Here is a 16,976-nt window from a genome sequence, read left to right on the forward strand (position 1 = left end):
AGCTCTCCAAAGACAGAACATGTCTCTTCCAGCTTCGTCAGTGACACAATCCTCTACGCCTCCAGGCAACGCTGCAATCCCAGTGCAACCCCCAAGCAGTGGACAAACCAATGGATACAACTGAAACGTAGGGAGCTAAGAAATCGCTAACAATAGATGCTCTGAGGAACGCTATAACCTTTTAGGTTGGCTTCCTCCTCCACTAGAAATCTGCTTTTTACAAACAGCATTTCATCCTTAACCACCATCCTTAGCTACTTAAGGTCTCTCTCAACAAACACCACAGGACAGGTATTTGGTAAAGGAGATGTATATTTATTCACTTTACAAAGAGGGTGGTATTTAGTTGCAACAGCTCCATTTATAGACAAATATATTATTGTACATTATAGTGGTGAATGGCTCAAACCTTTACCTTGTTTTGCTCTGAAAAATGTGTTTGCACCACTTCAGCTTCCATTAGCTGAGCAAATAGCTGTCCTTGTTCTGCCACTGAGATTAAAAATCCGTAATAAAGGTATAGCTGTGCGCTACATATTCACAAGCATTCACCTTCTCATTTCCCTGTGTTACTCCCCTCTCCCCACCCAATTCAACACAGTCTATCCTCTGGGTTAGCATTAAACTTATATACAGCCTCCATTAAAACAAAACTAGGAGCCAGTGATAGTTCTGATGTCCTTTTGAAGCACAAGAAAAGTCATTGATTTATACATAGAAAAGTCTTGAGTTCAAATTTGTTAAAAAAAGAAAAAGCCACTTTTAAGTCAGGTTGGCATTTAGATATTGCCAAGGCATGGCTAAACCAATTGAGGATGGGGGGGAAAATTCAGTAGAGAATTTAAATATTACAAAAATATCTTTTTTTTTCTTTTTTCTTTTTTGGTTTTTTTTTTTTTTAAAAAAGCAGCAGGATGCCCACTTGCTATTGCTAACTGAAGCATGGAAAGAAGGTATAGACCAGTTGTCTTCGATCATTGAATATCTGAAACAAATTCAATGTAAAGCTGAACCAAGTTTACCACACAAACAGCGGTGGCAGATTTATTTCACTTGAGATACAAATGCATGTCCACATGACAGGCATAATCTGACCATGAGGTGGAAGAAATGTTTCTATAAGTAAGCGCAGGGAAATAGGGCGAGAGAAGGCTGGCATGGTTAAACATTCTGGATTCAGAAACGCACGGTGCCCCACATGTGCCTCTGCACACAGGCCGTGCATGAGTCTGCACTCCCTATATGCAAATATGGCATCTTTCAGCAAGATGATCCAGAATTAGATTTTGGTAGCCCACTTGTTTAAACGGTTAAAATTATTCTTTCGTGCTGTTATTCTTCTTCACTTTCATTTTCTGGTTCCAAATCAGAATCACCATTGATTTCCTTTTCCACAGTCATGTCTTGTTCATCAGATTGCTCCTCTTTTTCTTCATCTTCATCCCAGTTTTCCTGGGGAAAAAAAATAAGCAGGAATGTTTGAACCTTTGACAGTCACACAATTTCTGTTACAAGCAAATGGGAGAAGATCCGATCCAACTCCACTTACATCAGAGTCTTTATCTGCAATCATCTCATCATCTGAGCCTTCCTCCTCCGAGGACTCTGCAAAGAGAAAACCATCCCTCAGTCTGGAGAACAGACTTCAAAATGTCATTGTGCAAACAAAGCCCAACCCCACATGCTGCTAAGTCTCCAAACTGTGCTATTTCAATTCCAAAACTAATTCTACCTGAAGATTAGGTTGATCAACATCAATTAGGAAGTCACTTCTGTTACAATTATACAGTATGAAGTTGCAGTAGATAAAAAAGGCCAAACTGGACGTGTACATGCACAGATACTGACATCCGCTACCTTGACGTCCCGCTGACTCAAACGTAAAAGTGTCTTGACTGTATCTACCTTATCAGAAGGGCAGCTAACACTAGAAATTTGAGGTTGCCAATTAAGTTAAGCAGCATACTGAACTTCCAGTTAACTGATTCCTTAAATTATGAAGCAGGGATAGGAGGGAATGAAAGGAAGTAAAAGGAGGGTGTTGTGGTTTAACAGAGGGGAGGGAAGGCAGGCAGGCAGGAACAACCAACTACAAGATGCCCACATCATTAACCACTGACTTTCCCGCCATGGACTTCCCACAAAAACTCTCTACTTGCAGACTGTACACTAATAAATAAGCACGGGAACATGACGAACAGCCATCAAGTATCGGCTGTCACGTGAATTCAGCATACAACACTTACCATCCTCATATACCAGCTTTGCAGTCTGATTAACCTCAGTTACATCCTGAGCTGTTTCTGATGCTGCAACCTGAATGGAATTTGCAGATTAGCCTTAGATGCAATCATATATTCCAACCTTAAAAGTCAACAAAACTCGTAACAGTGTAAATGAAGTCTACATCAAGTTTAACACAGATTAATTCATTTATAGTAGTAGTTTAACAGCCAAACAAGTACGAAGGACAAAGTAAAATTTTAGAGACATCGGCTCTGAAGTGGCCCAGTACCTCCTACTTATTCCCCTCTACAACTCTATGGGTTAGTAGACACATTTGGCAGGAAACAATGTGTAAACTTCCAGTGAGCACAGACTGACTAGTCAATTAAGTGTACTGCTTTGAGCACTATCAGCACAGCTGTACAGCAGCTGTATTAAGTTCCCCGATGACAGGTCCCATCGGATGTAATCACAACAGGAGGTTAAGTCTGCAAACAATACTTCTTCTACACATCCCATGTTATTTAGTTGGAACTCACCTGGGTGACAAGAATGAAGAGTCTTCCATGCAGACGGGAAAGCTTTTGCAAAGTTTTTACTCTGCTCTCCATTAACTGGTATAGCATTCCCAGCTGAGGAATAAGGTCTGGCAACTTGGGAGAAGAGAAGGATGAAGAAAAATGAAGCTGCTAAGCAACACATCCCAAATGTCTTATTTTCAAATTTTTAAGCTACCTTTGTATGTTTGGGGCAAGCAATCCTTGCTCACATTATTCTAGACAGAAGGGAGAGCTGAGGGTTCACAGAAACCACCCGCAGCCTGATCAGTTAACATTTAGCTATGTTTAGAAATACATCTACTTTCAAAACATGGCAATTCTTATACTACTTTTCCTTTCCACAGTCACTGCCGTAAGCAGGTGTCGAAGCACTATTTGGAAAGCTGTGTAAACAGGAACCGAATATACACCCATGTACAAATGCAGCCTCAGCAACGCGTGCAAGTTCTGATGCACAGCAATCCTATAATGAATGGGAGAAAGGACTAACAGTGCCAAAATGCCTTTTTCTTAACTGAGCAAGAGTGCTTTATCCATCACTTGTAAGGCAAGGCTGGACTTCAACCCAGAAGCTACTACATTACTTATTACCCTGCCAACTTTGGTACACCTTTACCCTATAAGTCTAGCCATGGCCAAGATAGTCTCAAGATGAGCGTTACAACAGCAAGGCAAATTTAGTTCTGTAAGATTTAGTGACACAGGCTAGATTACTCTTTGACAGTAATTTTGTTCCCTAACTCTCACAGGTATGACATACCTTATCTTGGTTTGACTTTGGGATGACTATAATTATGTCATGAATGACTAAGACAAACAATTTATAACCAATGTGCAGCAATTTGGCAAAAGTGGCAGAAATATAGCCCCCTGTACATTGATTTGGGCACTGCCATATGTGGAGAGCAGGAGACACATACCTGAAGGAAGAGCATACATATATTTAAGCATTTAAATCTAGTTTTAGTTACGTGCACTAGCATTAATGCAAAATACCTACTGTGGAAAGGTAGGATGCATGTAGAGTAAAAACAGACTTCAGCCATCGAACCATTAGTGAGGCACTGGAAACGAAAAATAAATGATATCAAAGAGATACTGGCTGAGAAACACCCATTTCACATTCTAGATGCTAAACAGTTCTATAGAAAGTGCTCCCCTTTCATCATATAAAAAGATAAATGCAGATGGAAATACAACAGTTTGGCTATCCAGATAATACCTATGTAAGTTATTTGTTAGGAAAAGAACAGACATTTAAGTGAGGGATTAAACTAGACAATACAATGAGTTTTTTAATTAAAAAAAAAAAAAAAAAAAAAACCCCACCACAACTAAGGACAGCTACTCTCTGCAAAGCTATCCTTATAGCAATATAGGACAAAGTAAAATTTTAGAGACATCGGCTCTGAAGTGGCCCAGTACCTCCTACTTATTCCCCTCTACAACTCTATGGGTTAGTAGACACATTTGGCAGGAAACAATGTGTAAACTTCCAGTGAGCACAGACTGACTAGTCAATTAAGTGTACTGCTTTGAGCACTATCAGCACAGCTGTACAGCAGCTGTATTAAGTTCCCCGATGACAGGTCCCATCGGATGTAATCACAACAGGAGGTTAAGTCTGCAAACAATACTTCTTCTACACATCCCATGTTATTTAGTTGGAACTCACCTGGGTGACAAGAATGAAGAGTCTTCCATGCAGACGGGAAAGCTTTTGCAAAGTTTTTACTCTGCTCTCCATTAACTGGTATAGCATTCCCAGCTGAGGAATAAGGTCTGGCAACTTGGGAGAAGAGAAGGATGAAGAAAAATGAAGCTGCTAAGCAACACATCCCAAATGTCTTATTTTCAAATTTTTAAGCTACCTTTGTATGTTTGGGGCAAGCAATCCTTGCTCACATTATTCTAGACAGAAGGGAGAGCTGAGGGTTCACAGAAACCACCCGCAGCCTGATCAGTTAACATTTAGCTATGTTTAGAAATACATCTACTTTCAAAACATGGCAATTCTTATACTACTTTTCCTTTCCACAGTCACTGCCGTAAGCAGGTGTCGAAGCACTATTTGGAAAGCTGTGTAAACAGGAACCGAATATACACCCATGTACAAATGCAGCCTCAGCAACGCGTGCAAGTTCTGATGCACAGCAATCCTATAATGAATGGGAGAAAGGACTAACAGTGCCAAAATGCCTTTTTCTTAACTGAGCAAGAGTGCTTTATCCATCACTTGTAAGGCAAGGCTGGACTTCAACCCAGAAGCTACTACATTACTTATTACCCTGCCAACTTTGGTACACCTTTACCCTATAAGTCTAGCCATGGCCAAGATAGTCTCAAGATGAGCGTTACAACAGCAAGGCAAATTTAGTTCTGTAAGATTTAGTGACACAGGCTAGATTACTCTTTGACAGTAATTTTGTTCCCTAACTCTCACAGGTATGACATACCTTATCTTGGTTTGACTTTGGGATGACTATAATTATGTCATGAATGACTAAGACAAACAATTTATAACCAATGTGCAGCAATTTGGCAAAAGTGGCAGAAATATAGCCCCCTGTACATTGATTTGGGCACTGCCATATGTGGAGAGCAGGAGACACATACCTGAAGGAAGAGCATACATATATTTAAGCATTTAAATCTAGTTTTAGTTACGTGCACTAGCATTAATGCAAAATACCTACTGTGGAAAGGTAGGATGCATGTAGAGTAAAAACAGACTTCAGCCATCGAACCATTAGTGAGGCACTGGAAACGAAAAATAAATGATATCAAAGAGATACTGGCTGAGAAACACCCATTTCACATTCTAGATGCTAAACAGTTCTATAGAAAGTGCTCCCCTTTCATCATATAAAAAGATAAATGCAGATGGAAATACAACAGTTTGGCTATCCAGATAATACCTATGTAAGTTATTTGTTAGGAAAAGAACAGACATTTAAGTGAGGGATTAAACTAGACAAGTTCAGGGGTCTGTGTTTCTGACATCTTTTATGGGAGGTTTCAATGAGTAAAAGATCAAAACATGCTACTTTTTCCTCCACCTACAATGAGGGAATTTTTATTTAAAAAAAAAAAAACAACAAAACACCACCACAACTAAGGACAGCTACTCTCAGCAAAGCTATCCTTATAGCAATATAACAAGATGCTGGGGGGGGGAGCTGGGTTTGTTATTAATTAAACACAACACCAGGAGATGTCTAAATATATTTGATAATTAAACCGAACAAGCTATACATATGATAGTTATTTTATTTTACATATTGATCAGGTCCAGAGTGTCGATATTCTGGGACTTCAGATACATTCTCAGGGTTATATGCTTATTTCAGGTATCCTTGTCCCTTTTTAATTTCACTTCAGCCACCCTGACAAAGCACTGCCTTAATAAAAGTTCCTCTTTGCACCCACAATCAGGTGAGAATTTTTACGTCAAGATGCTGCAGTTTAGTTACAGTTACTATGGAAATCAGTCACATAGGTGGAAGGAGGGACCATAACACACACACTAGAAAAGTTTCAGGTGAATTAAACTGCAGTTGAGTTGTCTCTTACCTGTATGGGTTGCCCTGCAATCTCTTCGTAAGCTAGAAGGACAAAAATAGTAAGCAATAAGTAACAAACACGTAATGAGTTCAAAAACCCAACACTAGATCCATGTGACAGCCCCAATATTGGGGCAGAAAGATCTCCAGGCATTTGAAGTTTGCTAGGATTAACCATTGCCAGGCTCCAGAATATTACACTGCTGGCTCTACCATCCTATATGCAGGCTGATAACTTGCAGACATTGAGTTTCATTATTACAATAAAACTGGAACTCTTAACAGGCAATACACCCAGTGAAACTTAGAGCTGGCAGGAATAAGTAGAAGGAAATCCCTTTGTTTATATGTCTCTGTGTATCTGCTTAGTAGAGCAGCTGTTACAAGGTGGACAAGTTGGGGAAACAAGCAAAGGTAGTATCAGGTAAAGGCTATTTCACAGAACAAATCTCAAGCTCTGGAGAAGATGGTTACATGAAGATCTGTCCATCCACTGAGATTATATAGTCAAACTCTTGCACTTAGATTCTCTGACAGAGGCCCTAGAAAAGAAACGCTGCACCTCATTAACATAAGTCTAAGGAGGTGTCATGACACATGCTTAAAGGAGGTCTAAACATTCAAAACCTGGCCATCCGCATAATCCAGTTAAGATTAGTACCACAAGTAAAAATTAAATCTTACTTGTGGCCAGCACATTAAAATACAAGAGAAGTCTAGCCATTAACTTATGTTATAGAATGTCATTCACATAACAAGAGCAACTAATCAATGCCCAGTTTAAACAAAGTAATGTCTAGATAAGGCTAATCATTAATATTTCTGTCCAAATACAGGTTTTATTTACTATCACTGAATAAGCAGTTCAGAAGCCAAATCCCTTTTAAAATTATAGAATCATAGAATCACAGAATAGTTTGGGTTGGAAGGGACCTCTAAAGGTCGTCTAGTCCAACCCCCCTGCCGTGGACAGGGACAGGTGTTTTATATGAGATACCTTGTTCTTGTCTGTTTTCCTCTCTGACATTCAGTATAATCTGTCCTAAGGACTTAAGTTGAAATAAAATTTTAATTAATTCAGGGATAGATGGGCAAGGTTTAATGATCTACCATTACATAGCTATCATAGAATCATAGAATGGTTTGGGTTGGAAGGGACCTGTAAAGGTCAGCTAGTCCAACCCCCCTGCAATGAGCAGAGACATCTTCAACTAGATCAGATTGCTCAGAGCCCCCTCCAACCTGGCCTTGAATGTTTCCAGGGATGGGGAATCTCACCTGCCTCTGGGCAACCTGTGCCAGTGTTTCACCACCCTCAGCGTAAAAAATGTCTTCCTTATATCTAGTCTATATCTACCCCCCTTTAGTTTAAAGCCATTCCCCCTTGTCCTGTCGCAACAGGCCCTGCTAAAAAGTTTGCCGCCATCTTTTTTATAAGCCCCCTTTAAGTACTGATAGGCTGCAATAAGGTCTCCCCAAAGCCTTCTCTTCTCTAGGCTGAACAACCCCAACTCTCTCAGCCTTTCTTCACAGGAGAGGTGTTCCATCCCCCTGATCATTTTCGTGGCCCTCTTCTGGACCCGCTCCAACAGGCCCCTGTCTGTCTTATGCTGAGGGCTCCAGAGCTGGACACAGTACTCCAGGTGGGGTCTCAAATACTCCAGGTGGGGTCTCAAATTATTACTAAGTGATGTCGCAAAGCTTAAATACAGCAACTGGGCTTCTGAGCTATCTTCAAAAGAGAAAAGAAATTGCCCCTCAATTTCCAAGTGCTATCTAAACTCACTGCTGTAAGTACGTATTCTATTTTTCTTTCTCTCATTGAGTATCTAGCATATTTATGCTCATATAACTTGCTCTGGCTAGCACTGCTATTTTCGTGTTTCAAATTATCATCCATTTTAATAGTTTAAAAGATGTAATGGTAATTGTTTGCCATGGACTAAACAAGCTTTAGCTTAACCTCTTCCTTTTCTTTTTTCCCACATAAACATTTAAGATAATATTACATGATCTAATGCTCTTCCTAGCTTTGACAGTGGCACTTTGTCCTTTGGTTAAGCTTCAGCCAGAGAAGATAAGAGTGTATCAGAGAGAAATTAAGAACAATTTCTGTCCTGTAAAATTACCAAACCAATTTCACTGGTGAAAATAAAGAGACATATCCTGGGTTTTCCCCAGCTAGAACACAAACCAAATGTGGCTTGTATGACACTACAAGAAACGCAGTCTCTCCTACCTCATGCAGCAGTGGAATGACAGCATGTATAGGCATTCTGGCTACTGTGTTCTTTATTACATTTTCCTTTCTTGTGTTAAGCACTCTCTGTTAAAATGGAAAAACATGATCAGAGAATAATTCAGTTTTAGCATGTGTATCAGCAATGAGCACAGTCAAAAATTCCTGGCTTTAAATCTCTTTTTCTACTCCACTACCTTTGCTAAGATGAGGATAATGAGTAAAAGAAGATTTACTATGAAAAGGAGTTCCATTTTTCAAGTCAGCTACAATTAACAAAATAAGACACTTGATTAACCCATCTAAAACAATCTAGCATTGCCTCTAGCCCACCCACCCCATGTTAGAAATAAAGCAGCACAGGCACATTAAAATTTCCCTTGCTATTTTCTGTGCTTGACTTCTGCAAATAAATGCCTTTCACCAGTATTTGTGACAAGTCATTTCTATTCAGCATCAAATTCTTAAGATTTCATTTCCCTGCCACAGAACTATTATTTCCTCCTAGTCCAAGTGCAACAGTAAGCTTTTCAAGTGAAACTGTTGTCATCAATGCATTTTTCAAACAATATCTACTTGGAAACCATACACTTTGGCGACTAAGCACAGATTATGCTCCAGCTCAAGCTAAAGGGAAGATGGCTGCATTAGTAACATCCCTTGTAAAACATCTGAACTGTGACATAACAAATTTATCATAAACAGAAGCGCCTCAAAGTTCATGGACTGACTCAGAAAGCAAGGTAGATAACAAGAGAGTAATACCGCTACCATCATTTATAATACCACTGCCTTGAGCAGCACATCAGCAAAAAGCAGGTGGGAGAAACAATGGGTTCTTGACTGTTCAGCCTCCCCAGCTTTCAGGAAGGCTCCCCACAAGTGTCAGTGAATAGATTAAACAGCATACAATGATCTTGTAACACTTACATTTAAGATTTCTGCATCGTTGCTTTCCAAGCCCTGAACCAAAAGTACCGCAAAGCTATCTGTTTGTGGAAGGCCACCTGGAGTTTTTACTTTGCTCACATCGATATCCAATGCCTCTAGGCGCTCTTCAATGCTTTCCTGCAGACGGTAAACAAGGGCAGTGCTGTTTCAGTGCAGTTTCTCAGAAACATCAGCTGAAAGCAAAGTACCTAACCTACAGCATTCCCTCTGATTCTGCTGGAAAATAACACAAATTTTGCATATTCTTTTAAATGTACTGACAGAGAATAGCCTGAGAAAAGAAGATAAGATGAAGTTTTGACTGAAAAGCGGTAATACACCTTAGCAGAGAGAGAGACACAAGCATGTGACAAAGTTCTGCAGGTACATGGCAAAACTACGGGCAAGGCACACAGGGCTTGAATGAGGGAAAGGTTTTGAGCAGAGGGAAGTCTCTTTCATACAGAAAGATGATATCATTAACCTTGCTTCCATGCGAAACAAAGCAAGTTCAAGTTCACCTAAAGAAATTATAACGATGATTTATGATTCTAGTTTTTCCATTATTGCTGTATTTAAAAGAGGAAGCGCTTTACCTCTGTCTCTCCCGGTTTCCTCTTGTTTTTCTTTTTCTCCTTTCCCGAGGATGGAGTTTTGACAGCTGTACTATGTCCTGGAATGCCAGGCACTAGAACTTTGGTGTCCGAGTTCACAACAGGCGTCTTTACCTAGTAGACAGAGATAACCACATTTGTATGAATTGCTAATATCTTGAGTTTTCTTCCAATTTAAAATACTGATTCTATTCTGAGAGTCTCACACAGTAAAACCAGCCTGCCAAACCCATTTTCTTGACATATATATTAAGAAAATCCTATATTTTGAAGAGCAATTAATAAACCTCAAGCAACAGTCAGTTAGTTTTCATAATTAACTAAAGCAACGGTCTCTTTGGAATCACCTGTGAATCATTTTTCTTACAAGCTTGTTCCGTAACACTCATCAAACTAAGTGTTTGTATTGAACAACAAACATTTGGATGTTTGCTAGCAATAGATACCACAAGTACTAATAGTCAGGCCCATAAACCACATGCAGATTAATTCAGCTTCCACTGGAAGATAAAAACTGATCACAAACAGCAGCACAATGTAACAGTAAAAGGTAGTTACTATTCACTTCAATCCCACTGATTTTCTTCTAGGGATTGCTCAGACGCAAAACTCAGTAGTCTGAATTAGACTATGATTACAATGACAAACAGAGGAACCTTAGGTTATACCAAACAAGCTATGGTATCCATCTTCAATGAACACAAAGGAGATCGAATTTTAAAGGCAATGTATTTAATAACCAAGTGCTCCCCTGACCCACAGAGGATGTAAGGGAGTATGCCACTTCCAGAATATCAAGAATGCTACCTGCTACTTCCAGAACACTTCTTTAACCACAGCGCTTCTGTGCAGGCCTTTTTTTGAAGTACCTGCCCAAACTTCTGTACTTGTGGGAGCCCTGCCGGGTGCCCACTGAAGTGATACAAAAATAATCTAGTACAGTAAGCAAAGCAACTTCCACATGCTGAGTGTAAAAGTAAAAAAAAATGATTTTGTGGTTCAAGAATTTTACTGTAGAAAGCAATGGTGTTAAAATACTACCCTCTTTGCTCACCACACTAATCACTGACCTTCTCCCCACAAGGCATGCTCAGACAGCCAAGAGAAATGCGTCTTCACCGGAATTCAGCAAAAAGCGAAACCAAGATGGGTATCATCACCGCATGCCAGGGAGTTCCTACACCTCTCACTGCATTTCAGCTCTGCTACCCACCAGCTCCAGGACTGAGGAATCAGCACAAAACCCCGCCTGGCTGATGGAGCACCAGATCCAGTAGGTAACTTGAGGGTTAGAAAAACAGCGCCGTCTGCTCACTTCACTGATACTGCAAGCGTTTCAAATCTTCAAGGCCTTGAATATGCACACTGATTAAGAACTTCACGGCCTGTCTCTAAACCCCCAGGAGATCCTGCATGAGAGAAAACGGTGGCAAGTGGCCTCAGTGGACACTGTTGCCATCTAAGTGTCAAGCTCACATTCCCAGGTGCCATATCGCTGTGAGTAGGAACACGTGAAGGCCATCTCGAGAAAGCCAAAAGGACATGCCCTTTAAGGCTTCATTACATTTTATTTAGACTCTAAAACAATGCCATCCCAACTTCACCCCAAACCAGCAGGGTCAAAGAGGCTGTACAAACTGACAGACTCTAGGGGAAGGACTGATCTCAAGCAAAAAAGAAACCATCAGCCAGTCCTGTCTATCAAGCAGACCTGCTGAGAACAGGACTTGCTATGAGCTACAGGAGGGTAATTGTGTGCGAGAGCATACCAGGACACACAGCAGCCATGAAGCGCAGTTTACCCACACCCGCCTGAGTGCTATGGACATCTGTAGCTACCACTGCAGCTCTGAGCAGGCCCATCCAGAAATCCAACCTCATTTTAAAAGAGAGTAGTGAATTCTACCATTTCCAAAGTAAAACAAAACCAGCAACAAAATCACATTTCATGCAAAGCTCACCTTTGTTAGACCAACATCTGTTTTAAGTGACAACACTTTCTGGGTGTCCCTTATCAAACATACGTGGGATTCAGTGGTGCTCAAAGACTAGAAGGACAGGAACAAAACCAGTTAATATATTTGAGATTCACCCCTGTGATTCATTACGCTACGGAAAGATGAGAACAAATTCCAGAGGTATAAAGTAGAATGAACTTTTTTTTTCACTCTAGAACAGCAGCTGCTTTGCACATCTGCCTTTTGTTACCAGATCTCTATGCTCTCCAAAGAAGCTCACACAGGTAAACTGAAACAGTATTAAAAAGTTTCAGTGGCCTAACTCAGTAACAGCCGACATGGCAAGAAACAGCCAGCAATAATGCCAAGTTGTATTTTAATTGAAAGAATAGAAGAATACAAATCGCCTTTCAAAACAGCTCAGGGGCAACAGTCATAGCTCCCAGAAAAGGAGGAAGGAATAAGCTTTGTCTTGTTATACAATTTCAAATAAGTAAAAAAGAAAGAAAAAAAATCCCTCCAACAGAGAGCAGTATGCAGTCCATATTACAAAATCCAAAACCTCTCCAGTAGGTTTTACATACCACTTTCTCTATGATGGGCTGTAAGGTGTTTCCATACACAAGCAGCAGAGACTGTTTGTCTGTGCAAAACGCAGCTGCTAAAATAGGGACTGGTTTTGGTGTGGAGTCCCCATCATTTCCAGGCGTTGCTATCTGGATAGTACAGTTTGATGTTAAGGGTTTTTTGCAGTAACTGAAAAAAAAGGAATGAAAAAATTCCAAGAGGTTTAGCTTAAACACTTCAATGCCTTACACATCTAAGCACCTTTCATTAGCGAGTCCTCAGCAAACTCAGCCAGTTTACGCCTTTTACAGATGGCTAAGATGAGGCACAGACACACAAAATCTTGGCTAAAGCAACACTTAATACTGAAGTGCAGCACAGCCCCCAACAAGTAAGTTCTCCAAAAATGTGTCCAGTAACCCAAGAGAAAACCAGCTGGAACCTGGTCTGTGAAAAGATACAAAAGCTTAAAGGCAGCAGCATGACAAGACTGAACTTTGCCTTACAGTAATCCCAGACCTTTCCCAAAGACACCCTCAAGATGATACTAACTTACCCATTTAAGATATGTTCAAATAAATACAACTGCCCATCTCTGCACACAACTGCTAACTTCACAGGCTGAAAGAAGGAACAGTAAGAGATTTTAATTATCTCAAAGGACAAACCTCCCATAAGTACAGGACATCAAGAGACAGTTGCACAGTTATGATTTGATTTTTTTCAGTAACTAAACATGTTAAAGATATAACTAAATCCGTAAGGAAGATCAAAGACACTAACATCTCAGGAACATTTAGTACAACTATTAGGAGACAAAAAGATAACTCATAACTGTACTTTACTGTATCACTACTGATATATCCAAATTTGAACAGTTTGGACAGTAGCAGACATATGTGATCATAAGCGGCAATGTTCCAATACCCAACATGTCTAGAGGCATAGGTCTACAAAAGCGCTGACACTGTAAATACGCTTAGAGGAAAGAAACTGAGATGAGCGCTCTGAGCAATTAAATGACAGGTGTACATTACGCTATACTCTTATCTCCAATACATGCAGTAAGAGGGCACAACTGGAAACATAAGAAAATTTAGCACGAAATACTGTTTTTAGAAAGGAATCTAGAGGCAGCAGCAGAAAAATGTTTTAAGTAATTACTGAAACAGTTTGTGAACATGTTGTTTCACATGCAGACATTTTTCATAAGACAACTACTTTGAAAGACTTGTACTTGCTGAAATTGAGAGACTTGGGGAATGCACACTGCTACTTTAACTCGTTAAAGGCTAGTTAATTCAAAATGCAGTTACACTGCCAAAGCCACTTGAGATCAGAAAAAACAGGACCATACTCAAACTGCATTTGTAGAAAGAATTTTTTTTGTGTTTTTTGCTGCCAAGTTCTAACAACCATTTTGATTAATAATTTGTTCTAAATAGGAAACAACTGATATTTCCGCCATCACAAGCAAAATTTCTGAAGAAAACACTGAATTTGCACTTAGCAGCTTTGAAAATGAGTATTTCAAACTATCAGCTTTATAAATGCACCTGTAATAAATATCCTTACACCCGTGAACTGGCATTCAGATCTCATCTCTGCATAACAGAAGCCAAATACAAACCAAGCTTCTTTCTTTACACCCTTAAAAGGAAACTGATGTGACAACTGAAAATTGTTTAACATATTTGGTTACAAACTATTGGTCCTACCTCTTCTTTGACTTCTGATACAGTCAGGTCAATAAAAGTTGGTTCATCTGTTACTGTGAAAGACATCACGGCATTCTTTTCTTTCCTATCTGATCTGATCTGCCTGGAAGACACAAACCGTACACGCTATTTATCATAGCACAAACAGCACCCTCTGCACCTGAAAAGCATTATAAAGCCTATAAATCACCAGCAACTGTGGTAGTATCTACCCCACCCCAAAATACTCATGCTCTAATTTCAGATTTCAGCTTGGAAAACGTTCTAAATTCCAAGTGCAAAGTAACTCCCAACTCCCAATTTAGCAAGAAAACTTAGCGTAAACCCTACAGTAAGTACAAAGAACAACGAAGCCTATTACACAGTTGTTCTTGACATACATTAGCGATTCAAACGGCAACTGGAAGCATGCTCAGACACAGCCAAGGAAATTCATGTCTTCATTCAACAATCAGTGAGTTGAAACCAGTATTTAAGAGATCATCACTGCATTTCTCCAGAGTGCCCCTTCTGCTTGATCTTCTGTTTAATCACAGAGTTCAGAACATACTTGAGTCTATCCTCAATACCGATCATAATCAAAGCTACAAATTATGAAAAGCTTACATACCATACACTCAGTAATCGGTCATGTATAGCTCCAGACAAGAAATAAAGCCCTGTAATTCCGTCAAAGGGCTTGTTTTCATTCATAGGTTTCACTGTGGTAAACATTAATGATGACACTGATGTAGCATGGCCTGTGAAATGCTAAAAGACAACAACAACAAAAAAAAATCTTTCAATGATTGCCATAAGAAGTCATATGGCAAAAATTAAAACATTAGTTAACAAAGAACATTAGGAAAGATTCAAGTGTTACTAAGCCAACAAGGACGCTTCAGTAATTTTTTTTACTAGCAATCAGCTTCCTTGCATGGCTGTATTTCAAGGAAACTTTTTCTGACCCTCCAGATATTATCAGAATTTTAAAAGTTAAATGGGTAATCAAAAGCAAATTCACTGGGACTAAGTCCATGCAAAAGAAATCACATCCACCTGTACTGCTGCTACTGTCAGAAAGCACTTCCCCCTCCCCCCAGTTTTACACTTCAACTTTTACAATGAAACTACATTCATAGTTTCATTCTTAACTGTAAGATGAACACACAGGTCTGCTGACACACTGAGGCTGTTCAACCCCACCACCCCCCAAAAAAAAACCAAAATCAGTTCTTCAATCTACTTTTATAAATAGTGGTTTTGATCATCATAGGATGCAGACATACACAGTAGTTGCCATGTGCCAGCAAGTCCACAGAACAGCACACGTGTATACACTTACCTGACAGCCAGTACCAAGAGATTCAGAGACTAGCTGCGTTCTCTCTGCTAGCGGGCAAGAGCACATGGCTGCATTTATGGAAGAGCTAAAACATAGTAATCTGCTCATGTCTGAGCCCTACTCAGGGAACAACGAGGGTTTTGCTCCTATGCCTTCCAACTGTTTCAACAGCAAAACTGGTAATGCCACCAGTTAAACCTGAAGGCTTTAAGGGGGCACTCATAGGAAAGTCAGGGAGCTCATGCACAAACCCATGCCAGCAGTAAATAATACTGTGGTGAACTGAGTTCTCCTGCTAGAAGGGTTTCAGAAAGGGACCCGGTGAAAAAGAACAGCATCCATCTTTCTACTACAGGCTTGAGAAAGGGGGCTGGTAGCATGCTCAGACACAGCCAAGGAATTTAATGTCCTCATTCAACTCTCAGCAAGTTGAAACCACAGTTGAGGGTATCATCACAGCAACAGCTTCCAGCAATCCCAAAACTGCCAGTTGTCTCCTCACACCCAATGAAATTTTCAGATGTCCTATCAGGAAGCACTAGATACGTAATGTCACCAATCAGAAGGACTTTTTTTTGCATCTAGCTTAACAAAGTTACTTACTCTGTAGACTTCTTTGGTCTCCAGGTCCCACAGTTTTATAGTTCTACCGGCTGACAGCAGCATTTTCCCATCTGGACTGATGCATAGAGAGGTGACACTGCTATTGTCGCCTTTCCACTTGCTAGAATTTGGATGGAGGGTTTTTGTACAAAAGAAGAAAGATGAAGAAATAGAAAAAACAGTATTAATTAGCATAATCTCAAAATCCACATCAACCACGCTGGAAAACTTAAGGCAAAAATTACTAAAAGGAAATAATTTAAGTAGTCAAAGATGAGGTCAAAGCTATTCTGTTTCTGCTCCTCCCCTTCAAATTAGTTTACACAAGATTACAGCAACTCAAAGATGTAAAGCTATTTAATATTGAACAACTGTTGACTTTTTTTTTAATATTTGCCTATTCTGTTCTAAATTCTTCTCTCAAAGTTCTCTACTACTCAAAATAGGGTGAAGAGGAGCCATACCAAGACTTCTCTTTGCACCATAATCCAAAAAACTTACATCAACCCATTCAGAAAGGCCTTCTCAACACTAAAATTCAGACTTTCAAGACCCATTCAGTTCCTGGCCCTCCTCCAAAGTCTCTCAATGACGCTGACAACAACAAACCTCGCCTTAAAGGTCTATGGTTCAAAGCACTATTTAAAAAAAAAAAAAAAAAAAAAAGAAAAAAC

At 39.8% G+C, this 16,976-nt stretch overlaps 1 protein-coding gene across 1 annotated transcript in view; it reads right to left on the minus strand.

Moving 5' to 3' along the window:
- Nucleotides 1-296: 296 nt before the first annotated feature.
- WDR43 (WD repeat domain 43) overlaps nucleotides 297-16,976 on the minus strand; it is a 20,426-nt gene continuing 3,746 nt past the window's right edge. Inside the window, exons 4-18 of the mRNA XM_009285590.2 lie at nucleotides 16,303-16,423; nucleotides 14,986-15,125; nucleotides 14,376-14,478; nucleotides 13,214-13,278; nucleotides 12,675-12,846; nucleotides 12,094-12,180; nucleotides 10,115-10,246; nucleotides 9,519-9,656; nucleotides 8,589-8,675; nucleotides 6,360-6,391; nucleotides 5,483-5,546; nucleotides 4,462-4,575; nucleotides 2,247-2,316; nucleotides 1,550-1,605; nucleotides 297-1,452 (exon numbers count right to left, since the gene is read on the minus strand). Coding sequence (XP_009283865.1) covers nucleotides 1,333-1,452; nucleotides 1,550-1,605; nucleotides 2,247-2,316; nucleotides 4,462-4,575; nucleotides 5,483-5,546; nucleotides 6,360-6,391; nucleotides 8,589-8,675; nucleotides 9,519-9,656; nucleotides 10,115-10,246; nucleotides 12,094-12,180; nucleotides 12,675-12,846; nucleotides 13,214-13,278; nucleotides 14,376-14,478; nucleotides 14,986-15,125; nucleotides 16,303-16,423 — 1,501 coding nt within the window. The 3' untranslated portion in view covers nucleotides 297-1,332. The remainder of the gene's footprint in view (nucleotides 1,453-1,549; nucleotides 1,606-2,246; nucleotides 2,317-4,461; nucleotides 4,576-5,482; nucleotides 5,547-6,359; nucleotides 6,392-8,588; nucleotides 8,676-9,518; nucleotides 9,657-10,114; nucleotides 10,247-12,093; nucleotides 12,181-12,674; nucleotides 12,847-13,213; nucleotides 13,279-14,375; nucleotides 14,479-14,985; nucleotides 15,126-16,302; nucleotides 16,424-16,976) is intronic.

Source organism: Aptenodytes forsteri, unplaced genomic scaffold (assembly GCF_000699145.1).
Source record: "Aptenodytes forsteri isolate BGI_AS27 unplaced genomic scaffold, ASM69914v1 Scaffold280, whole genome shotgun sequence".
In the NCBI taxonomy this organism is placed as follows: domain Eukaryota; kingdom Metazoa; phylum Chordata; class Aves; order Sphenisciformes; family Spheniscidae; genus Aptenodytes; species Aptenodytes forsteri.